The sequence below is a fragment of the Scleropages formosus genome, chromosome 8 (assembly GCF_900964775.1).
Source record: "Scleropages formosus chromosome 8, fSclFor1.1, whole genome shotgun sequence".
In the NCBI taxonomy this organism is placed as follows: domain Eukaryota; kingdom Metazoa; phylum Chordata; class Actinopteri; order Osteoglossiformes; family Osteoglossidae; genus Scleropages; species Scleropages formosus.
In genome coordinates this window covers 12,969,605-12,992,221 of record NC_041813.1, presented here as the reverse complement: position 1 = coordinate 12,992,221, position 22,617 = coordinate 12,969,605, and the positions used below count along the sequence as shown (strand labels likewise).

At 42.8% G+C, this 22,617-nt stretch overlaps 1 protein-coding gene across 1 annotated transcript; it reads right to left on the bottom strand.

Moving 5' to 3' along the window:
- Window positions 1-3,918: 3,918 nt before the first annotated feature.
- Window positions 3,919-20,295, bottom strand: serinc2l (serine incorporator 2, like). The gene is made up of 10 exons (XM_018754799.1): window positions 20,096-20,295; window positions 18,341-18,502; window positions 14,797-14,984; window positions 14,110-14,189; window positions 7,225-7,362; window positions 6,778-6,947; window positions 6,477-6,567; window positions 5,995-6,142; window positions 5,216-5,404; window positions 3,919-4,965 (listed from the first exon to the last, which is right to left on the bottom strand). The coding sequence occupies exons 1-10, from the start codon at window positions 20,132-20,134 to the stop codon at window positions 4,827-4,829; spliced, it is 1,344 nt and encodes a 447-aa protein (XP_018610315.1). The 5' UTR covers window positions 20,135-20,295; the 3' UTR covers window positions 3,919-4,826.
- Window positions 20,296-22,617: the final 2,322 nt, after the last annotated feature.

Below are 22,617 nucleotides of genomic sequence, written 5' to 3'. Positions count from 1 at the left end.
CCCTGGGCATTCAGAACTGACTTTACTACTGGCTGTTAGCTCTGAGTTCACATAAAATACAAAGCATTGAAATGCTGGTCCTAGTTCACCTGAATTCCTGGTCAAGACTGCACTGGAGCCCCTCCAGTTTGCATATAGGGACTACATTGGTGTGGAGGATGCCATCGTCTACTTTTTGAACACAGCGTACTCCCACTTGGACAAGGTAGGCTACACTGTGAAGATCATATTCTTTGACTTCTCCGGTGTGTTCAACCCATAGAATCTGGGCTTTTATGGTAGAAGCTTTGGACCCACCCATCCATTGTGTCATGGGTGAGCAACCTGACTACCAGGCCATAGTTGATAAGGCTGCCTGACTATGTGCTGGACATGGCAGTGTGCAGCACAACAGGGCCCCTCAAGGGACAGTCCTGGCTCCCATCTTGTTTACTTTGTACATCTCTGTCTTTCGGTACAACCGAGTCAGGTCATCTGTGGAAGTTCTCAGATTTCACAGCAATTGCTCATGAAGATATACAAAGCCTCTGAAAAAGTTGAGTTTGAGCTAGAAAAGCAGAATTGTCCTCATTATGTTACCTGCATTTATGCATTTTCTGCTAATCTTAATAGAAGAAAGAGGCATGGAAACATATTCATATGACAAAAAGAATAAGTCCTGGTCCGGGCCACTGAGTCAATAGGAAATTACCAGCATCTCAGAGGGAGCTGGGGGGACCCAGATGCAGCTGCATGAAGCATGACCCCCATCATTCAGGTGGTCCTTGGTCAGTGAGTGTGTGCACATGCAGTATGTATCCACAACTCCCTCCCTCACTGTCTGCTGTGCAGCAACACACAGGTGAAGGATAGGCGGGGAAGCAGGGACAGAGTGAGAAAGAGGTGGAGTGAAAGCATGTGGGCTGCCACATGCTCTGGGACTGCAGCTAATTTTAAGATGTTTGTGAGGGGAGCCAGTGAGACACACAGGGACAGTTACACACAAGGGGGTCACAACAGGTCTGTGGAGGAAGGAAAGGAGCATCCCACCTGAGCGAAGCTGTGCCAGTTGCTAGGTGTCTGTAACTCTGAGTATGTAAGAGAGGAAGAAGCCATTTGTCAGACTGTGTATTTCTATGATTATTGCTAATATGTCAGAAAGACGGTCTCTGGCTACGTGTCATTACATGTATGATAATGGTGTCCATTTGTGGAAAGCTCAGTCTCCACAACTGTCTATGAGTTGTACTCTGGCAACTGGACACAATCTCTCTCTTCCCTTCCATGGGGTTTGTGCACGTGTGCAGACACACACAGGGCCAAAGAGTAAAGGGGATCCATGACCTCATGGCTCCTGCCCTTTAGACACAGTGTGGTCAGAACCCATTCTCCTTGTTTCCCCCTCTTGTAAGGACCTTGGCTAAACTGCCCCATGTCCTTCACTACTGTTTCCCTGTCAAAGGTCATATGTAAATGCTCAGCCAGGCTGGAGAGGGCAAGGTGCTGCTGCTGATAGGGTTAGTAAAGACCTGCCACTACTAGACAGGTGCACACTGCATAGCAATGGTGTGGAGCAGCAAGAAGAAACATTCCACTGGGAGACAGCAGGGTAACATAGTGCTTAGAGCTGCTGCCTTTGGACCCAATTTATTCAGCTTCAATTCCAATCTCCTGCTGAAGTACCCCTGAGCAAGGTACTCACCCTAAAATTGCTGCAGTACAAACAACCAACCGTACAACTGGGTAACGTCTTGTTGCTTTGGGGCACCTGTGCATGCCCGCTTGCGCGTGCACACACACAGAAATGGGCTGTGGGAAATGCTTCAGGGTTGGTGTGGTTCTGTTTACTAGGCAAGTAACACATGTCTTGTCTTCAGTGTCTCTGGTATCTGAAAGAGGTAAAAGTGAGTAGGACAGGCATTCCTGGAGCAGAGACATGAAGGCAGAGTCACAGACAAACACTGCGGACAGCATGTGGGGCACCGTGCCGCTGTGTGACTCATCTGGTTTGTTTGTCCCAGGCTAATCATATCAGTTAGACACAGTTTTTCACATTGAATAACACCCTTTAATACATTGAAAATAAATGTTTGGCTGTAACTAAACTGGGGGCCTGGTTGCGCAGTAGGTTTGGTAGGTGCCTGCGTTCTGGCGGGTCTAAGGTTCAAGTCCTGCTTGGGGTACCTTGTGGCGGACTGGCGTCCCGTCCTGGGTGTGTCCCCTCCCTCCTCGGCCTCGCGCCCTGCATTGCTGGGTTAGTTTCCGGTTCACTGCGACCTTGGGACAAGTGGCTTCAGACTCTGTGTGTGTGTGTGTGTGTGTGTGTGTGTGTGTGTGTGTGTGTGTGTGTGTGTGACTTAATTGGGCTCTACAGAGCCTGGACCGCCTCCTCTGGGGACCAGCTCTTGTTTGGGATTGGACCAAATAGTCTGATTTGGACTTTCAGATAATTAGTTTTTACAGCAACTATTGGTTGTGTATAACCAAGTTCTCAGTGCTTTTGTCTTCATAGCCTTTACATAATTAACATTTCTAGGCTACAAACTGAATGAGCAGGGTGAAAAAGCACTGACAACAAAATGCCAATTTGTCAGCCGAGAAGTGTGCAACTCTTTCAGATGCGTGTTTCCCAATGTTGTAATATTAAAAAACTTTAATCATTAATGCAAAACCCACATCATTGTTACTGTTTCACTGGAGTAATTTCAGATTGATGGAGTAGTTCCATCTAGCGGTCAAAATGACAATTGTCATTCTGAACAAGATTCATGTGCACAACAAACACAAATGCAGCCACTAAAATTATACATTTCCAGAGGGAATATATTTATTGCATTAAACAGTAGTCAATGCATCCCCTGACTTGAGAGAATCAGGAACATTCTGAAAATTCAGAAACACATGACCACAATCTCAATGACAGTCTTGCAGTCATTTAGGGTTTTTTGGAGCAGAGTACAGAAGGCACTTCTACATGGATCGTTGACAGATCTAGCTCATTCATGGTGATTCAAAAAAAGGCACTTGAAGATTTAATGACACGGATTACAGCACCTGTTATTGATAAGTTAAAAGCAATTAAAAAATCATGCTTTATTCACTGTTCACAATGGGATACATTGACTGTTAACATGCTAATTAGTTCATTTTCATATTTAGTCATTTAACAGCTTTTTAAAGCAAAAACTGCTGTCCTCAGAAGTAACCATTCAAAAAAACCAATTAAAAAAAACACGTAATTTTGCACAACTTTTACTATTTAGTACTTATAGGTGATACAATTTATCCATGCACCGGAATACAAAAAATGTCACTATACTGTAGCTGGCCCACTATACAGACACAGCCTGTTTTTAGTTCATCAAACCTAGCTCTCCAATTTAGGAAGTGGTAACATTTATAATTCCTCCACTGAAAATGCACTGGACTGAATGAGAATCTATACAACTACTAACAAAAGCATTAACTTCAATTATCAGAGCAGAAACCAATTTAACATAAGATCTAGCATAAAAAACAAGAAAATATGAATATCAAAAAAGCAGCCAAGTAACCTGAACCACTACTCCTTACAACTACCACTTATTTTCCACGAAACAGTAAGAAAGGCTTCAAAACCATGGGTTGGGGTACATCTGAACCAGCATCCTACACTTTACAGAGAACATGCCACCAGTGGAATGGTAGCACAGCAAGGAGTGGTGCTGTCTCAGTTCCTAGGTGGTGCGAGAGGATGTGGATTCGATCCCTGCTCAGTCTGTGTGGAGTTTGCATGTTTTCTCCATGTCTGAATGGATTTCCTCCCACAGTCCAAAGACATGCTGTTCAGGTTCACTCATAGTGAGAGAGTGTGTTCCATTGATATATAGATGAGTGACCCATTGTAAGTAGTGTATCTAGCATTGTAAGTCACCTTGGGTGAATAAGGTGTGTGGGCTGATAACACTACATAGGGTTCATTGGAAGTTGCTTTGGAGAAAAGCGACTGCTAATAAGTGTAAATAAGTCACAGTATAGCTCTGTTCATCTTGTCATATTCTTGCTACATCACAGAAATGTTGCTGGAATGTTAGAGAGTGTCTCTGCAATTTCCTGGGCCTCTATCACTGTGATAGCCAGTCTTATCTCCTCTTTACACAGCTGCTACAGGGAGCTCTACAGAAAGCAGCTGACCACCCTTTATAGTTATCATACCCCTGTCAATCATCTTGGCGCTGCCTCTCTGACGTAAAAGTGGTGTTCCAGTAATGACTGGTTGCTATTCATAACCTCAACAAGAAGGGAATCTTAATACTTTACACATACATTCTCTGGCCCTGGCTAAATAAGGTTGAATAAAATGCAAAATGAGCTAAAAACAGAGTGAAAAGCTCTGTCAACAGGTAGTGTGTGTTGGTTGCATCCATTGCTTTTAAGGGTCTGACCTCTGGTTTGAGGGTTAAAACCTGCATTTTATTGGGTTGGGTTTTTTTATTTAAAAGCCTCTTACCTGCAAGTTTTGAAAAGTCTGTACAGTTATGACAAAACTTAATTCATTAAAAATCTGTATAAAGATATACAAATCTCTTAATACACTCATAGAATCATCCAAAGAAATTTCAGAACATGTAGACATCTAGAAAATGAGAAAATTAAACACACAATGTTTTTCAATATCCATTATTTTGAGTTATTGATCGATTTGATTATTGACAGCTTAGGCTTGGCCAGTGTGACTGTGTGGCTGATGTAAGAGGCAGATGCCAAAGTGCAAGTGGATCACATCCTCTCACTGAGGTGCTGATACTCACCCTGTCATCAGTCTCACACACACAGAAACACATTTGGCTGTCAGTGCCACCCTGTGATCAGCTGAAGTCCCTGTTGGTCAGGATGAGTGGTGCCACCAGGGTCCACAGGTAGAGAGCCAGGCCAAGCCAGCTGGAAGAGATCTTCACCCAAACTGCAGGCATAGTGCTTAGCATGACCTGGGAAGTGGTATTGGGCCTATACACAGAGGGTTGCGAGGAGAATAGAAAGTAGGTACATATGGGATGTGGAGAACGCCACAAAAAGGCCTTATAAAAATAGTAAAGAAATCAAAAATCTATATTCCAAATATCATGGACATTAGTTTTTGCCAAAGCAGCAGCTATAGCACAAGTGAAGGCAACACTCTCCCTCCTGATGCCCTGTAAAAAGCTTCCCTATATCATAACACATTTGAGGTTCACACTGCTCTAACCAAGACACTCACTGGTACCAGTTGGTGAGAGTCATCATGATGTAGAGGGAGGCCAGGAACAGACAGAAGTGGAAGAAGGAGTAGCTGTAGGTGACGCCATCCTCCTCGTTGTCCACTGCTTGACACAGCCCACCTTCAGCCCCTGTTGCATCTGCTGTTTGCATCAGCTTGTTTACCTGTGTGTTGCTGGAGGAGCGGATGCTATGGAAGGGGGACAGAAAGATGCCAAAGGTCTGCACTGCAAAGACAGCATTGCATGGCAAGAGATGAATATTAAGCTGAATCTACCTGGAACTTTTTTTCACGTGAAGGACAAAAATGACGTAGACCCCAGTACAAAATTGGTCACTCAGACTAGAATAAAAAGTCCCCAAATAATTTGACCAATCGGGAGTAGATGGGTGAGACATGCAGAAATCACTGCTTCCAGTTTACACCGCAGACTGGCTGAGCCTCACTGCAAACTAACTAGTACATTAATGGCTATCAAATCAGCACTAATCCAATCAAGCTCAACAAAGCCAGGGTTGCAGACTTAGGTGTATATATCATGTTGTAATGGACAAAAAGATTTAGCCTAAAACAAAAGATTGAACAGAGTGAGTATACACTCAAAGCACTCCTAAGTCAATGAAAGCAAAACTATGTAGCATGATTTGACAAAAAAAATCTTGGAAAATAAAAATGGGTTTTATTCCCAAAGCAGATTTAGTCAGGGAGTTGTTTCCTTCAAAGGGGGAAAAGCTCAGTTCCATGCCCTTGCGTCAAACTACTTACAATGTACCTCATACCTTGCATAGAGGGTGCAGAAGAAGAAGATGACCAGTCCCACAATTCCCTGGGCATCCCACCACTGCACCTGGCCCGGGGAGGTGGTAGGGGCTAGGGAGCTGGTGGTGTTGGACACCAGACTCAGCAGGCTGGGGTTACACTTACGATCTGTGAACATACAGGTAGAAAGTAGACCATTAGCATGAAGGGAAGTGAAAATCACCACCACCCATGCTAATTAACTGCTAGATATGCTGCAAGTTGATCTACTGCACTACAAACAGGCTATGCTCTGACATTATTTCCAAGGCACTTCTACAATCACCAGCACTAAGGAGCCTAAAGGCTGGACTGAGCTGTAGCTCTTGCCCCAAACTTACCCGTGCACCATTACAGCTGATGCTGCTGCATGAAGAAAAAAGGTTCAAGCGTGACTCCAGTGTGCAATAGACCTGAAGCCTAGCCAAGGAGGAGAGTGTCTACAGGGACTTGAAGGACTTACCGGGATTGTTGGTCATGGCGGACCAGGTAACGTACATGGTGTACAGGCTGATGAGTGAGGCCTGCAGCAGGCCGGACTGAGGCTGTACTTCCTGATGCAGATAACACACAGATATAAACTTATTCTACTTTGGTTTGATTCCCACCCTGTCAGTGTGGAGCCTGCATGGCTTTTCTTGGTGCTCTGGTTTCCGCCCACAGTACAAAAAGGGACATTCACAAACTACGGGCCTTTTAATGTAACAGTGACTGTGTGTGCCTACCATGTGATGGCCTGATGTAAATATACTATAACACAGTACCTGTACTTGGGGTAGGACAGAGATGATGGAAATAATGATGCTGAAGATGAGGTTGAGGCTGATGAAGACTTTGTGCTCGATGCAGGCATCTGGCTGGGTGTAGTATAAGTAGAAGAGCACGACAGCAGCGAAGGCCAGGGTGTAGTGTATGAAGGTGAAGGACAGCAGGCCTACAGGCCACAAAGAGTCATTCATTCACAAGCACTAGTCTTTCTTAAAAGTATTCAACTTGCTTTCCAGTCATGTAAAGAAAAGAGCAACACAGTGGACAGGATTTGATTTAACAGTGGCTAACCCTGAGGACAAATTACAGTTGTGACACAAGGGCTCATTCTCATGTTTTTAACACAATTCATGAATGACAACCAGATAGATAAAGTGCACAAGATCAAAAGGAGCCTCAGTGCTGTTATACTGACTTCTGCACAAACACAGTAGAACTGTTACCTGCGAACCAGCAGTTCCTGTTACCCTCTTCAGCATTCTCCAACCAGGTCTTATTCCAGTTGTGAGCAAAGTCAATGAGAAGAATGAGCTGGATGATGATGAAGACGAAAGATCCCAGCACTCCAAAGTAGAACCACACTGCCAGTCACAAAGGTTGGAGAAGGGAAAAGAACCATTACTTCACTGTGTACTCTTAATAAATACCCTGAGTTTGCTTTCTGTGCCACAGCCTAGATGCTGTAACAGAGGCTAGCATTTGAGAATCAAGTACTTCTTGTGGGTTGGTAGAAATGGCTTGTTGCTAAGACAGATTTTTTCTTATCTCTATGTGAACAACTATTAAGGAACTTCACAATGCAAACAGTGCTAGACAACCCAAGATATTATATATTGTTGGGCAATAATATTTTTACCTTAAAGACTGTACAAAGGCCTGAGCTTTACAATGATGCTGAGAACAGAAATGTTTGTTGGGATGAGTGCAGGATGGACCATGTGATGTAAACATGAATAAAAACAGTGGTTAAGCATGGTAACCCCAAAATGGTAATCAGATCTGAAATACCACATTCTTGATTTTAAATGCCTGCAAGAAGACATGAACTGTGTGACCTTCAGCAGACTCTTGTAGATGAACTAGCAGTAGCACTGACTCTCAGAAACACCTTCTCAAAGGCACAGCTAGGTTGTTAGAGGTAATTTACCAAGCTCAAGTTGACCTCCAGTTATTTATCTATCCAACCCTTATCAATAATCACATGTACTAATGCAGTGTCACAGTGATCCAGAGCCTACCCCAGAATTCTAGGGCATGAAGTGGAGTAAACCCTGTGCAGCATACTAGCCCATCAGTCTCTCTCTCTCACACACACACACACACACACACACACACACACAGGGCAATTTTGAGTTACTGATTCACCAGAAACACATCTTTGGACTGTGAGAGAAAACCCATGTGAACACAGACATAATGTGCAGCATCCATGAAGAATGAGCTGGTTTCAAACTCAGAGCTCAGGAGCTCTAAGACACCAGCAAGCTAGAAAAAGAATTATGTACTTAAACACTGCCCCCTTATTCAGAGAACACAACAGAAAATCTAAAAATTGTAGCACAGACTAACATGAGCAGCAAAAAGGGTAATGGCTAGGACAGTCACCTTGTAATCTGGAGGCTGCTGATTCAAATTCCGCTTCTGCTGTAGTACCCTTGACCAAGGTACTTACCCTAAACTGATACAATAGGAACACAACGCAGTATAAATAACTGTAAAATTGTGTAACAACTTCTTTTAAAATGCAACAGCTAAATAATTTTAATTATGAATTGTAAGAGTACAATGCTAAAAATGATCGAAGCAAATCCGTGATCAACCACTAGAAGGAGCTACAGCATATAAGCATCAAGCATAGTAAAGGAAAGCCCAATGCTGACTCTATAAATCAAACTCTATATTTACTTTGTTTTATACATAGACTCCAGACTGAAGTTAAGAATAATAATTGGAAGAATAGGCATTTTTAAACTTCATATTACATACAACTAATACCAGTACACAGATTTGTAGCCTAGGCGTGCGCGTGTGGCCTGTGTCTCAGTGCACCACAAGCTGTGTTGTCTGGAGCCTTGTGCTCCTGGTATAGTCTCCCTTGGTGAATAGGCTCGGGGTGGGTCTACACAAAAAACAGTTCAAAAAGGCCTTGGACTCTGCCCCAAGTGCCTGGAAGCTGGGTCAACCACATAACCTGGTTGGGCTCAGTCTGAAACGGCGATATGAAATTCAGCACCTGTAAAATGAAGTGGCACTCAGGAGCAGTCCTGGGCAAATGGCAGACATGACCCACTGGGATCTAGACAAACTAAACCCTGGCAACATAAACTGGTTCTGCTAAGTGGAATCTGAAGTCAATCAGAGTTCTGTGCTGATCAATCAGAGTAAATTGAGTTTTATCCCACCTTAACTGACAGCCAGTTTACTATCTGTGTCCAAAGAGGTGAACTCAGAAAAAGAATGTGGGTTTAAATACATTTACTACATTAGCAATGGGTTTTTCTTCCTGTATTGTGAGAATCAAATACTGTAAGAGTTAAAGAGTTATTGTATGAATAAAAGCTTTTAAACATTATCAGCAAGTGAAATGTTTGGGAATAAGTCCAACATTACGGAGGTTAAAAAATGAATCACTGACTCACACATTTTCCACTTGTCGTTAGGGTTGTGGCAGTCTGGTAGGGCGTATGGCTAAGAATGGTACACCTTGTACACACGTTTACTCATCCATTCCGAAACTATGAGCAGTTTAGCATAGCCGGTTCATTTGAAGGACAGGTCTTTGTATTGTGGTGGAAACCCATGCACACATACAACAAACATGAACTCCACACAGACTAAGCTGGGTTTGAACTACAATGGCACTCTAAAAAACAAATCACTTCAAAAGCACATAAAAGACTACTGGCCTGAGGTGTTCTAGTTGTAAGTAGTGAGGGGTAAACAAAATGCACATTTGCAAGTGAGCATCATGGTGTTGAACTAAGTTCTGAACAGTTTGGAGATATTTTAATGCTTCATTAAGGTAACACACTAACTAGACATGCCTCATAAACTAGAGGGTATCAACATCATCAAAATATCTGATATTGTTTAGCATTTGACAGAATTATAGTGAATTATCCATTTCCATTAACTAAAAAAAGTTAGAATAAATGCTCACCTATTATAATGTTAAAACAAATATTTGAGCATTTATTCTGGGAACTTATTTGCATTTTATCATAATTTAATGTTTAATATAACTTTTGAATAGTGTGAATGTTTTCTGAGTTTAGCAGTACTAGTGACTAAACTCAGACTTTACTAGTACTAAAGTTGACTAGCATACAACCTAAAAGTCAATATAACCTACAACCTATAACTGTGTTGTCCTTTTAGCTTTAGCAAAACATCTCCTTGGATGCACACTCAAAAATTTTGGTGCCAAATGTGATGTTGGCTAAAATGAAAATCCAAGTCTGAGGTCATGATCCTTTGCTGTAAAAAAGTGGGTTGCTCTCTCTAGCTGGGGAGGATAACTGCTCATCAAACTGCCCACAATCAGTAGACAATTCAAAGTACAGGTCTTGCTGAGGAGTGATGGGAAAGAGGTTGAAAGAGACTGTGGCAGCATAGGTAATTCAACCATCACTGTACCAATCTGTGCTGGTGAAGCAGGAACTCAACCTTTGGACAATGCTCTCAGTTTTCAGCTCAGTCTACGCCCCCATTTTCACCTATGGTCATAAGCTTTGAGTGACGGCTAAAAGAAAATGATTTTGCAGCCATCATGAGTCTCTCAGCAGGATCACTGTCCACGACACGGTGAAGAGGTGTGTGATTCACTACACCACTGGATTGCAACAAATAAGTGAAGGTAATTTGGTTGTGTCATTTCACTGTAGTTACATCATGCATATTCCATGTCTGGGGCAAACCCAGGACACGTTGGATGGATTCTAACTCTCAGCTGGCTTGTGAACTTCTAGAGATTCCCCAGGAGGAGTTAGGAACTGTTACCAGGAAAGAAGAAAGGAGGAAGTTCTGCACCTGCCTGCTCAGCTTTCTACCACTGCGACCCACACCAGGAATAGCAGCCGAAAGAAACTGAAAAATTACAATTTCAAAGTTTACTCAATCTTGGGTAATAAAAAACAAAGAATCAGTCTGTCTGCAAACATCTAGTCTAAAACTGCATAAAGTCATTTGAATTCTAAAGAAGCTCATCCAGCACAAATACCTACACAATGAGCCACAACTGTTACAATTCTATATGGAATGTGCTATGTGCTCAGTACTATGGAGAATGTGGTATGGCTCCAGTGTTACTAGCAACGTAATTACTGCCAGAGTGGAGGCGTGTCAAATTAGCAACAGCTTGAGGACTTCCTCAAGAGGCTCCATTGGAAGATATTCTTTAACAATTTCTGAAGTCTGTCATAACATTCATGGATTTATGCAAAAAAGCTAGGCTTAACATGGTACATGTGACCAAGACATTTATTTTAGGTAACAACATTTACATAGATTTTAGGGCTGTACTGCTACTATGGTATCCCTGAAAACTTGCAAATTGTATCCACTTGTACAGTTGAATATTCACATTGAAACAGATCAACTAAGCACTTTTCCAAGGAACCTCAGTTTACAAATCTATGCCCTCCACCATCAAGTTGGTGGTGTGCATCTTCTAGTCAAGGAAATCGAGCACCCTACTAATAACAATGTCCTTACAAATTATAACATTACACTTCTGCTGGAGAAGCCAAAGGTAGTCCCTTTGTCTGCTGGTGACACAAAGCCTTTTTTTTTATCCTCTGAGGTCAAAAGACACTGAAGTTTGTTATCGAGGCCTGGTACTGCCATGGGTTTGAGTCCCAGCAGGCAGATCTAGTGTGTGAGAGAGAAAGCCTTGTAGGCCGCTAAGAATGGATAACTGCAGGTAAGTACTGCCAAGGGTTCGAGTCCCAATGGGCAGGTTACAGTGGGTCAGGAGAGAAGCCTGGCTGACCACTGTGAGGTCAGTCAGCACCTCAGAGGTGCAAAAAGCTTGAGCGGATTTTGTGTTTCGAGTGTCTTTCTTGGCTGAGTGTTGTTTCAATGTTTCGGTTCATCTATGTTGACTTGTCTTATGTTTTTCTGTACATGTATGTTTTTGTATTCCTCTGCGTGGTGCGGGAATATTGTATTTATGTTTTGGTAAATGGTAAATGTCAACATAGGCATATTAGTGTAAAGTGGTTGCTTGCTTAGAGGTTATCATAAGTGGTGGTATGTTGGATAGAAGAGAATAAAACACAATGTGGTCTAATGTTGGTAAGCAGAGTAAAGTGGAGGATCCACCGCAGTGTGGTACTCAAAGGTGTTATCACATACACACATTGTCTGAAGCCACTTGTCCCAAGTGGGGTCGTGGCAAACCGGAGCCTAACCCGGCAACACAGGGTGCAAGGCTGGAGGGGGGAGGGGACACACCCAGGATGGGACACCAGTCCGTCACAAGGCAACCCAAGCGGGACTCAAATCCCAGACCCACTGGAGAGCAGGCCCTGGCCAAACCCGCTGTGCCACTGCACCCCCTCAAAGGTCTTATATGCATGCTAATTATGGTCTTGAAGTAGTTACAAGAACTAGACAGGTGGGTGCAGCTGACAAAGGATGCAGACAAACTGTGGGTCTGTAGTGGAAGTTTTGACTGGGACAAGTTAGAGAGTTTGCGGAAAGCTTTGGGACAGAAAGGGAAAAGAGCTAATTGGAAGGCTTTTATAATGTGGAGAGATAAAACAGATGAAAGATGGTAAAGTCCATGGAGGCTAGTAAAAAGAAAGTACAGAGAAGAGAAAGAAAAAGGGAAAAAAAAATTAAGTGAACCAGCTTAAAACCAGTGTACACCCAGCTCTCACTGGCATAAAGAATGGAAATAAAGTTATAAGGGTCTTTGAAGTAAGGGATGAGGACAAACTGGCAGAGAGAAAATGAGAAGTTCTTAGAGACAGCCATTATGGCATGGCTTATACCTTTAACTGAGAATACAGAGGATCTAAACCTGAACCAACTACCCCCAATTCAGCTGTTGGTGAGGGTCCATCTCTGCATCCCAGCTCCTATTAAGTGGCTCCCCCATCTCCCGAAGCTCAGTTGAGACAGTAATTTCTTAAAAGTAAACAACCTCAGTATACACAAACAGAACCAGTGCTTATGAGATCTAAGACTAAAAAGTGTATACAACCTAATGAATCCCTGCCAACTGATTTGGGAACAGAGGCAGATAGACTGTTCCCTCAGAGGGTGTTTCCAAGACCATTAGGTACCCAAGTGCATATATATCCACCATGGACTGTCTCAGATTTAGGGACATAGCATTGCAGTTGGGAGATATAAAGGCAAACCCTGAACACTTTAAGAAGCGACAGAGTTATTTTTCGGTGCCATAAACCCACCTGAGATGACACTAATCAGTTGCTGGATGCCATGGTACCTGATAGATATATTGAGGCTTTGACAAATAAGGCTAAGTGGCCAGGTGAGGATCCAGAAAAGGATGATAGACTAAGGGTATTTCATAATGCTTTGGTAGGCGATGAAGTAAAGAAGTACTGTATGACATTGGAGGGGAACCAGCTGAAGAGGTTCTTAGTGTGCTATCCATTTGTGTAAACAAATAGAAAATAAAAAGGAGCAGAAGGCTGACAAGTTCATGTCCATTCAGGTGAACCCTAAGGGTTGGGGTCAACATCAAAGACAGCATAAGGGTAGCAGATGAGGTAGGCCCGTTAACTTGGAGGACAGAACAAAGGCCCCAAAACTGACTCAAATCAGTGTTTTTACTCTGGGAAGCCTGGTCACTGGACCCCAGATTGTCCCAAGAAGAAAATAAGAGGATCATGTGCTCCTTTTGCCACGAACAACCCCTTTTCTTATCAAGGGTCATTGTCCAAAGACATGATCAGATTTTCCCTTACTAACTCCTAACTCTTTTGTAGAACCTGTTGTTTTGTCTTGGTGTAAGTGGGGAAAACTACCTCAAGACACTGACTTCAGGTACGCTTTTGGTGTTGCTTGTGATTTTGGAGCCTTGTGGAAACAGTATGGGTTCCTGAACTTTTCAGGCACCCCTATTAAGCATTATGTACTAATTCGGAATCTTTTTTCTGCTGTTCTCCTATCCTCCAAACTTGCGGTTGTTAAATGTGAAGCTAACACTAATCTGACTGATGATGTCTCTCGTGGAAATGCTAGGCAGACTTCCTATTGCTGGCAGTATTCTACATAGCGCTTTACTTGAATCTCAATTATATTAATATTTTACTTTAGTAGCTGCAAGAGTCATTGCTATTCTTCCACAGTACCTGTGCTGAAGGTGCCATCTGGGATGAAAAATGCTCCCACTGTGATACCCACCAAAATCAGGAACTTGAAGAACCAGAACCTGGGAAAACAGCATTGAAGCCTTCAGCAAAACCCCACAATAAACCTTGAAATGCAGCGAGCTGAACCAGAGAATACTCTGTTTCATCTGTGTAGGCCTTGACTAATGCCAAGTGCTACCAAAGTCCTTTATCTCTTCACTTTCTTCTGATGTGAAACACCTACTACTGCAAATTGTTTGGCAGCTCTTAGCAGAAGGAGGACTAGATTATGGGCTCAGTGAGCCACAAGTGCACTGATTACTGAGCAGCTTTGCATACCCCTCTGAAACAGGGGCAGCTATCTGCAGTAAAAGCATCAAAGGAAAAAGGGAAAAGAATATCATGCTTTGCTTAGTGACTGTGACAGTTTTAGCCACCAGAGAGCTACTGCTCACAAATTGCCAGCTAGCCCAACGGTCCCCAGTTCTCACAGTGGTATAGGTTTTCATTCCGTCTTTGCACTTAAGCCCTGAATTACTTTCTTAATCAAATTAATATACCCTACTATCTCAGCACTGAATCTGTCAGCTATTTAAATCAAACTTGAAAACATGCAAACATTCCAGCCGGCCAAGATGAGGGCTGGAAACCCACAACTTAACCAAAGAGGTTTGCAATTGCGCATACCCATTCTGGAGAGCTGCACGGGGGTCCTTGCTGCTGCGCACCCGGGCCATGATGAGGGAGAAGATGAAGAAGAAGCAAGCCATGGCGAAGCACACACGATACACGGACTTGTAGCCCACAATGATGTTGCAATTGACATGATTCTCCACACCCGGTATGGAGCTGCTGCCCTTGCAGAAGCCTGGGATCTTGAGATGTACAAGATATAAAGAGTGAGAGATATAGCCACACACACAAACACCATCCTTTAGAGCAGGGGTCTCCAACCTTTTTGTGAGTGAGGGCTCCCTGAAGGGATAAAATTGTCTAGAGGGCTACTTGTTTGATATACTCAAAAAAATATATAATTTGTGCCCGCATCCTCCATGTTCGTTTTGGGGGTGCGGTGGCGCAGTGGGTTGGACCACAGTCCTGCTCTCCAGTGGGTCTGGGGTTCGAGTCCTGCTTGGGGTGCCTTGCGACGGACTGGCATCCCGTCCTGGGTGTGTCCCCTCCCCCTCTGGCCTTACGCCCTGTGTTACCGAGTAGGCTCCGGTTCCCCGCGACCCCGTATGGGACAAGTGGTTCTGAAAATGTGTGTGTGTGTGTATATATTTATAATTTTTTTCTTTCACATTGCACTGAACACATTTCCGTAAATAATTTAATGCCATTCAATTTCAAGAGTCATTTGTCACAGTTGCAACAATAAATCTTCAACAATAAATCTTCTTTAAAATGACTGTGTTTTGTTCTGTCCAAATCAGCTTTTATTAGGTAAAAAAAAAAAATACAGTGGTCATCTAATAGCCTTTTAATGGGAAGCTTGGCATTGCATAATGTCCACAAGTGCCCCATAATCAGGAGTATAACCTGACACTACAAGTCTAATTTAATCCTCAAAATGTGCATCAGTAAGGCATATTCTGTGTTTGTGTGTTTGTTCTTAATAAAATTCATATCTGAAAATGCAGATTCACACAGGTAAGTTGAACCAAAAAGACAAGCAACTTTCATGGCTGCCGTGCAAATGTTTATGTATTTCTCTGGGTCAACAAGTTTCCAAAAGTCTGCGGCCCCCTGATGGGCTTTGAGGTTAATGTCACTTTGCAGAGTGAGAATCTCCATCTCAACCTCACTAGAATCCAGGTTCAATGCATCACTTAGTTCCTCAGAAATGTACAATATGTCCACTTGCATGAAAGGATTTGCAATGAACGACACGCATGTTTGCAGCTTATCAAAGTCATTGAATCTGTCCTCAAATTTTTGTCCAAGCTTTGTCAAGCCTTCAGAGTACTTATTCAATGCTCTGTCAAAGACCTCAGATGCAGAAGCATTGTTGCTTAGCATTGACTGCATGGATGGAAAGTGATTCAATTTCTTCCTCTGTAAATATGTGGAGAAAAAGCTGATCTTGGCTTTGAATGCATTTACAGCACTGATCATGTCACTGATTGTCTTACCTTTGCCTTGCAGTTCACAGTTCAAATTATTCAATTTCTCAGTGATGCCAGGGAGGCAAGGTCCAGTAGCCACTCAGTGTTTTCAAGCATGTGGAGGTATCCTCTTCTCTGGATTCCACGAACACCTTGATTTCACTCAAAAGTGCAGAAAAACGCTGCAAAATCCTTTCTCTGCTCAGCCGACGAATATCAGTGTGAAGCAACAGGTCACCATATTCAGCTGAGAGCTCTGCAAGAAGCACCTTGAATGACCTGTGCTGTTTTTCTTTTGACCAGATGCTGTTAATTATTTTAACTACAGGGGTCATTACGTGATCAAATTCCATCACTTTGGCACACATTGCCTGCTGGTGTATAATGCAGTGGTAATGTAGAAACTTTGGGAAATCCGGGTCCCCTCTGCATAACGCAACGAATCCAGTGTGCCGGCCAGTCATCAGAGGGGCTCCATCAGTTGTCACTGATACCAGCTTTTCTAATGGCACGTTTTGGTTGATGAAGTACTTCTTAACTGCATCATAAATATCAACACCCCTCATTGTTGTCTTAAGGGGCAGTAATGTCAGGAATTCCTCTTTCACTGAAAACCATTCTAATGAAAACCATCAGCTAAAATCTACACTGAATGGAAAACCATTTGCACGAACCTAAGTCTTTCTCCAGTTGCTTCGTTACGTTCACTGACACAGCCGTGACTCATCTTGCGATTGTGTTCGCCCCGAGCTGAACATTGGAGACTGCAGACATGATTTCATCTCCATTCTTGTGATCTTTAAACAGTGTGTTGGCTATCACAGTCATTGCTCCCTTGACAATTTCACCATCCAAGAAGGATTTTTTTGTGCTTTGTCAAAAAATGAGCAACCCTAAATGAAGCTTCGGTTGTAGCCTGTAACTTCTTAGCGGGTCTGGTAAAAAATAATTGCTGCCTGCTTAATGTTGCTTTCACCTCGTTAACTTTTTCTTTTCTAAGTGATGTACCTAGTGGATAACTGCTATTGAAGGTCCTGTGGATTGAGGTGAAATGTCTCTCTGCGTTGTGTCTCTTGGATACCGCGATGCTAGCCCCACAGATGAGGCATACACTTTTGCCTTTGACATTTGTGAAGAGAAATTCTGTCTCCCACTCCTCGTTAAGCTAATAAGTCTTTTTCTTTTTTGCAGGACCGGTTGCACCATCAGCCATAATTAATCCTTTGTTGTTATTTTGTTATAGCTGATTTCACCTTGTTTATGCCGTCAGCTCGCTACCGCCTCCACTCACAGAATAGCCTACGAGAAACGTACACAACGTACGTTAACAATAACATGCGTAAACTTCTAAATATTTAAAATTTTTAGATGATGATTATTTGATGTTTTAATGTTATACGAAATGTTAACATAACACTTTTAAATGTTTTGTAAGTATAATAAAAAAACTAAAATCAATAATTAAAACAGTCTATTTATAGAACGTGCTTGGTGGGCGACTCGCAGACTACATGTGGGCTACCAGGTGTCCGCGGCACCATGTTGGAGACCACTGCTTTAGAGGAAATAAAGCCCTTGTGTTAATGAGACCTAATTCCACAGTTTACAATAAAAGTGCTTGTCAAGCTGTTCTAAGCAGAGTTACAGCCTTTTGTTTCCACAGAGGCTTTCTACCTTTAACTCTTCTCTTAAACAATCTGGATTAACTAGCTATGCCTTTAAGAAGATCTGATTCATATTCCCATTACTTGTATCTGAACACTTCTTCAAGGTTAACACTAGATGTGGAGTCCAGTCATTTAAGCGCTCAACATTTGGAACAAGGTTCCACTTGTGCCCTGAAGGACAATGGTCAAATAAGCTATCTATCTCCCAGAGAACCACCCAGGCAAAAACAGCTCTCCTGTGAAGAAGACTGCTTTTTTGAGCAGACCATGGGCTGCAGTAAGGTAAGATCTGGAGGTCTCTCAAAGCCCTGGTGCATTTCTAAGTCTACTTTTACTTTCAGTCAACATGACAGCAGGCCACAGTTTTAGCCACAAGGTAACCTTTCAAAAAGGGCAACAACCTAAGCTCTCTGTTTATCACACTTTGTATGACCTCTGAGAGAAAGAAGACCCTCTTACCTTCTGTAGCTGCTCTTCCATGCCAGGCAGTATCATGATGACCGATACCAGGGTGCCAAGCAGCAGGAAGAAGGAGAAGATGAGCCGTGTAACTGTGGAGTTATAGGTGGAGGGACAGCAGCCACACAACAGACAGGGGGCTGAGCCGCAGAGACACGAGGCCTGAGAGAGCGAGATGGTCTGGTAAATGCATGTGATATCAAAGAGAATAAAGAGACAGGCAGAACATCATAAAGTTATGTCTGAGAAAGTGCCAAAACAGTTTTGTGCAGACATTAGTTACATCAGTGTATACCTGGAGCAGCATGGACACAGTGAAAGAGGTGAGAGCACTGAAGTATACTTGCCTTATCACAGTGAGAAAAACAGAAGATGACCAGTTGACTTGCATATTGCATATTAACACATGCTGTAGTCAAGCATATACAATGACCATAAACTCTGCAGTCTTAATGCATGCTACTGCTTCTGTTCATGTCCCCAGTATATGAGTAACAACTAGGTGAATGAATGAATATACACTCTCTTGAAACAGTTCAGATGCAGATAAAGCTTGTTTTATGTCAAATACTAGTATGCATCATGGATTTTTCTTTTGCAGACAGAATCAGGATTCTTATGCATTATTCATCTTGTCCAAGGGAATTTACAAAATTAGATCAACTTTACAAGGATCTACATATTTACACACGTTTTTACTGGAGCAATTCAGGGTAAACAGCTTGCTCAAGGGTACAGGAGAGGGGTTTAAACTAACCTTCAGACTGCAAGAAAACAGCCTTAAATACTAAGCCTCTTGGTGGATTACTAAATTGTCTAAGATAAACAGGTCCATATATAAATATTTTTAATAATCATTTAAAAATTGTTTTATTTAAATGTGACAATAATGCCTACTGAAACAAAGAACAGCATCACAGCATCCTGCAAATCCCCTGGTACATTTACAATTTGTGTCAAAGGTTAATTAATGTTAAAATAGCGCATTTAGCCAAAAAATAAAACTATAAAGTAACAGAGGGCAGGAAGTTATTTTTAAATTAGATTTCATTCCAACTTAAATAAGTATAACAGGTGTTCTGCTGCTGATTTATCGAATTCTAAAGAATTCAGTTTAAATGGACAAGGTTTGCCAGAGGGTACTTATACGTATAAATTTTTACTTTACGCATTACTTAAATACAGTATAAAAACTGAGTATGCGTGCTCATATACTTGTATGTACATTTTATTTCACAATAACCCAGGAAGTTTGACCAGCAACGCTATTCATCTCTGTTTCTGAAAATTAGTTTCACGCCTATAGTTTGGTGACTTGGTCTGGGGGACGCCGGGGGGCCAAATACACACAGGGGACTGCCTGGCACAAAGCTGGCATACTGACAGCGACACGGAAAATTTACAATTTGATTTTGCTTCCGCTCGTCACGGCATTTGGGAAAACACCAGAAACCATTCATATTTTAAGAGTGAATGCCATATTATTCGAGGTCATTGTGACTTGTCACTGCGTTTCCGAGACTCGGTTAGCACATCATCGAATGCATGATGTCGCGCGACAAGACCGTTAGTTAACGGAAAAAAAATCCTCATAACTGAGGCCGGTGGCAGGTGAAAGCACACAATACGCGCTTTACACATGACATGATGATGTCCGTGGGAATAACGATTATTAGAAAAAGCAAAGGACTCAGATAGAGGCGTCGCGCTACGGCTCCGTCCGTGCGTGAGGACGTGTCGTGTTACTGTACTCACACAGCTGGCCAGGGAGCAGAGCGCCAGACAAGCGCCCATCTTCACCTCTTGCTCTTCTCCTGCGTTCTTCTCCCCTCACAATCTGTCACAAAAACGTGCCAATAGGGTGGAAAGAGCCACAGAGACTTTTTCCTCCTTCACGCTGAATCGCAGCTTGGAGAGAAGGACACTTCCTGTTAGCCGGGTTTCCAAACTGTTGGCTGGATTTACCGTCACGGGGGGGGGGGTCAGACGATGACGTCATCAGACACCACGCAGCGAAGGGAAAGCTGTTCAGTCTGCACAACTGTCCGTAGACTTTTTGACACTGTAACAACGAAATGCGTCTCGTGCTTGACCGTATCATCAAAACATTTAGGTGTTTTAAAGCTATTAAATTATAATATTGTGGCGCGCAGCGCCGTGGGTTTGGATGGGGCGAAGGAGGACGCGGAGGCAGCGTTCATAACGAACGGTTTATTTGAACACCAACACAAAGGGAAGAATGCTCTTGGTCCGAGGACCCCTTTTCCTCCAAGACCTGCACTTACAGCCAGCCTGCCTTAGCGCCCCTAAGCTCTCAACACACCAAGAGACACGGTCACCCCACCATTTTCCCCCTAAGTGCCCCCAGTGGTTACACACATTTAACATTATTTCCCATAATGCAACTATCTACATTTAAACAGTAACGCGGGTCGTTACAATATCTATAATATATACGACAGGGGAGCTGTGGTGGTGCAGCGGGCTTGGCCTCTGCCTGCTGTTTGGTGGATCTGTGGTTTGAGTCCTGCTTGAGGTGCTGACCAGTGTCCTGCCCTTGGTGTATCCTCTCTAGCCCTGTGCACTATATTGCTGGGTTAGGCTCTGGCTTGCCAGGCCCTGGTTGGGACAAGCAGCCTCAGTCATTGTGTGTATAACATATATAAACAACTGCATTTTTGCTCAAAATATCTACAGTACGCTAAAATCCATCGTCAGTATAATTTCAATATCACAACCTGGCAATCTTGTTCTAAAATGCGGAATGATTAAAACACTACCAGGCCAGGCTACTAGCAATAACATGTTTGACAAAACTCAACTTTTCCTGTGCCTATTCAATCAATACGAAAAATTGTCACCATGTTCTTTCCTCTTTTGTGCACCATCTTGCATGCAAATAAATGACTTAATTCATTTCTCGCTGAATGACATATATATTTGGATGTTCGGAAGACCATGCAAGCGGGATACTTTCAAACAGCATGTTTTGGAGTTAGAGATGTAAGAAATTAATGAAATGCAGCAAATTCTTGAATGACTTTTTGTATGTTTAACACGACTAAACAACAAAGACAACCTGATAGCTGTGGCCACATACAGTATATGTTTAGAATATGCAATATTAAATTTCTGTGTGCTTGGAAAAGTTGGAGGGGAAAAAAGATAAGGACAACCAGGATCAGATGGATGGACCTATTCAGTGGATGCACAGCATAAAGACACAAGTGGTGCACAGAATATTCTAGATTCAAAATACAGTTCAGTATGTGGTTGCCAAGAGACAGATTCAAAGGCACTTAATATTTCTGTGCAGTACACTGAACACTAACACTGAACACTGAGGATAGTTCTTTATTTTGCAATCATCAAACTGACGTAGAGACAATATGTGTTTGTCAGAAAAACATTACAATTTGTGGAACTCAGCAAAAATGTGCTAAGAGAGTAGTTTTTAACATCCTGGAAGCCAGGAATGTGTAGGTTTTCAGATCTTTTTGAGAATTACCAAAGGCTTGAGGCAAAATTTGTGAGCTGATTTTTTTAATCAAGTCTGTGTTGCTTTCATAGGACACAAACCTGCTATATGATGATAATTTAGATCAAAAACATGTCCTATAATCATGCAATGTATAGTAGGATTTTTTCCATGAGAAAGAATGGAAATTGTAATTAAAGTATAACATGTCAGAATAGCTTTTAGAGTAGTTTTCAGAGTAGCTTTGACATTCATTAAGATTAAGAGTACAACATGTACCCTCCCCAGAATAGGGTCACCGGGAACTACCCTGGAGCCAGGCCTGGGAGTAATTTTCTTAGGTGAGGACCTGGTGGCCGGGCAGCCCACGTAACCCGGCTGGGCTCAACCCAAAAAGGCAACATGGGGGCGCCATATGGGCCCACCACCTGCAAGGTCCAACATGGGGGATGGGTGCAATGACTTTCAGGCAGCAGGAGAGGGCAGGGTGGCGGATGGCATCACAGACCCTTGTAGCAGAAACTGGCTCTTGGCAAGTGGAATGTAACCTCACTGGGGGGAAAGGAGCCGGAACTGGTGCTGAAGATTGAAAGATACCAATTAAATATAGTTGGGCTCACCTCCACTCACAGTATTGCCTCTGGAACTAAACTCCTCGATAGGAAGTGGTCTCTCTCCTACTCAGGAGTTGCACAGGGTGAGAGGTGCCGGGTAGGTGTGGCCATACTCACAAGCTCCCGGCTGGTTGCCATTCAGTTGGCGTTTGTCCCAGTGGATGAGAGGGTCACCTCAATGCGAC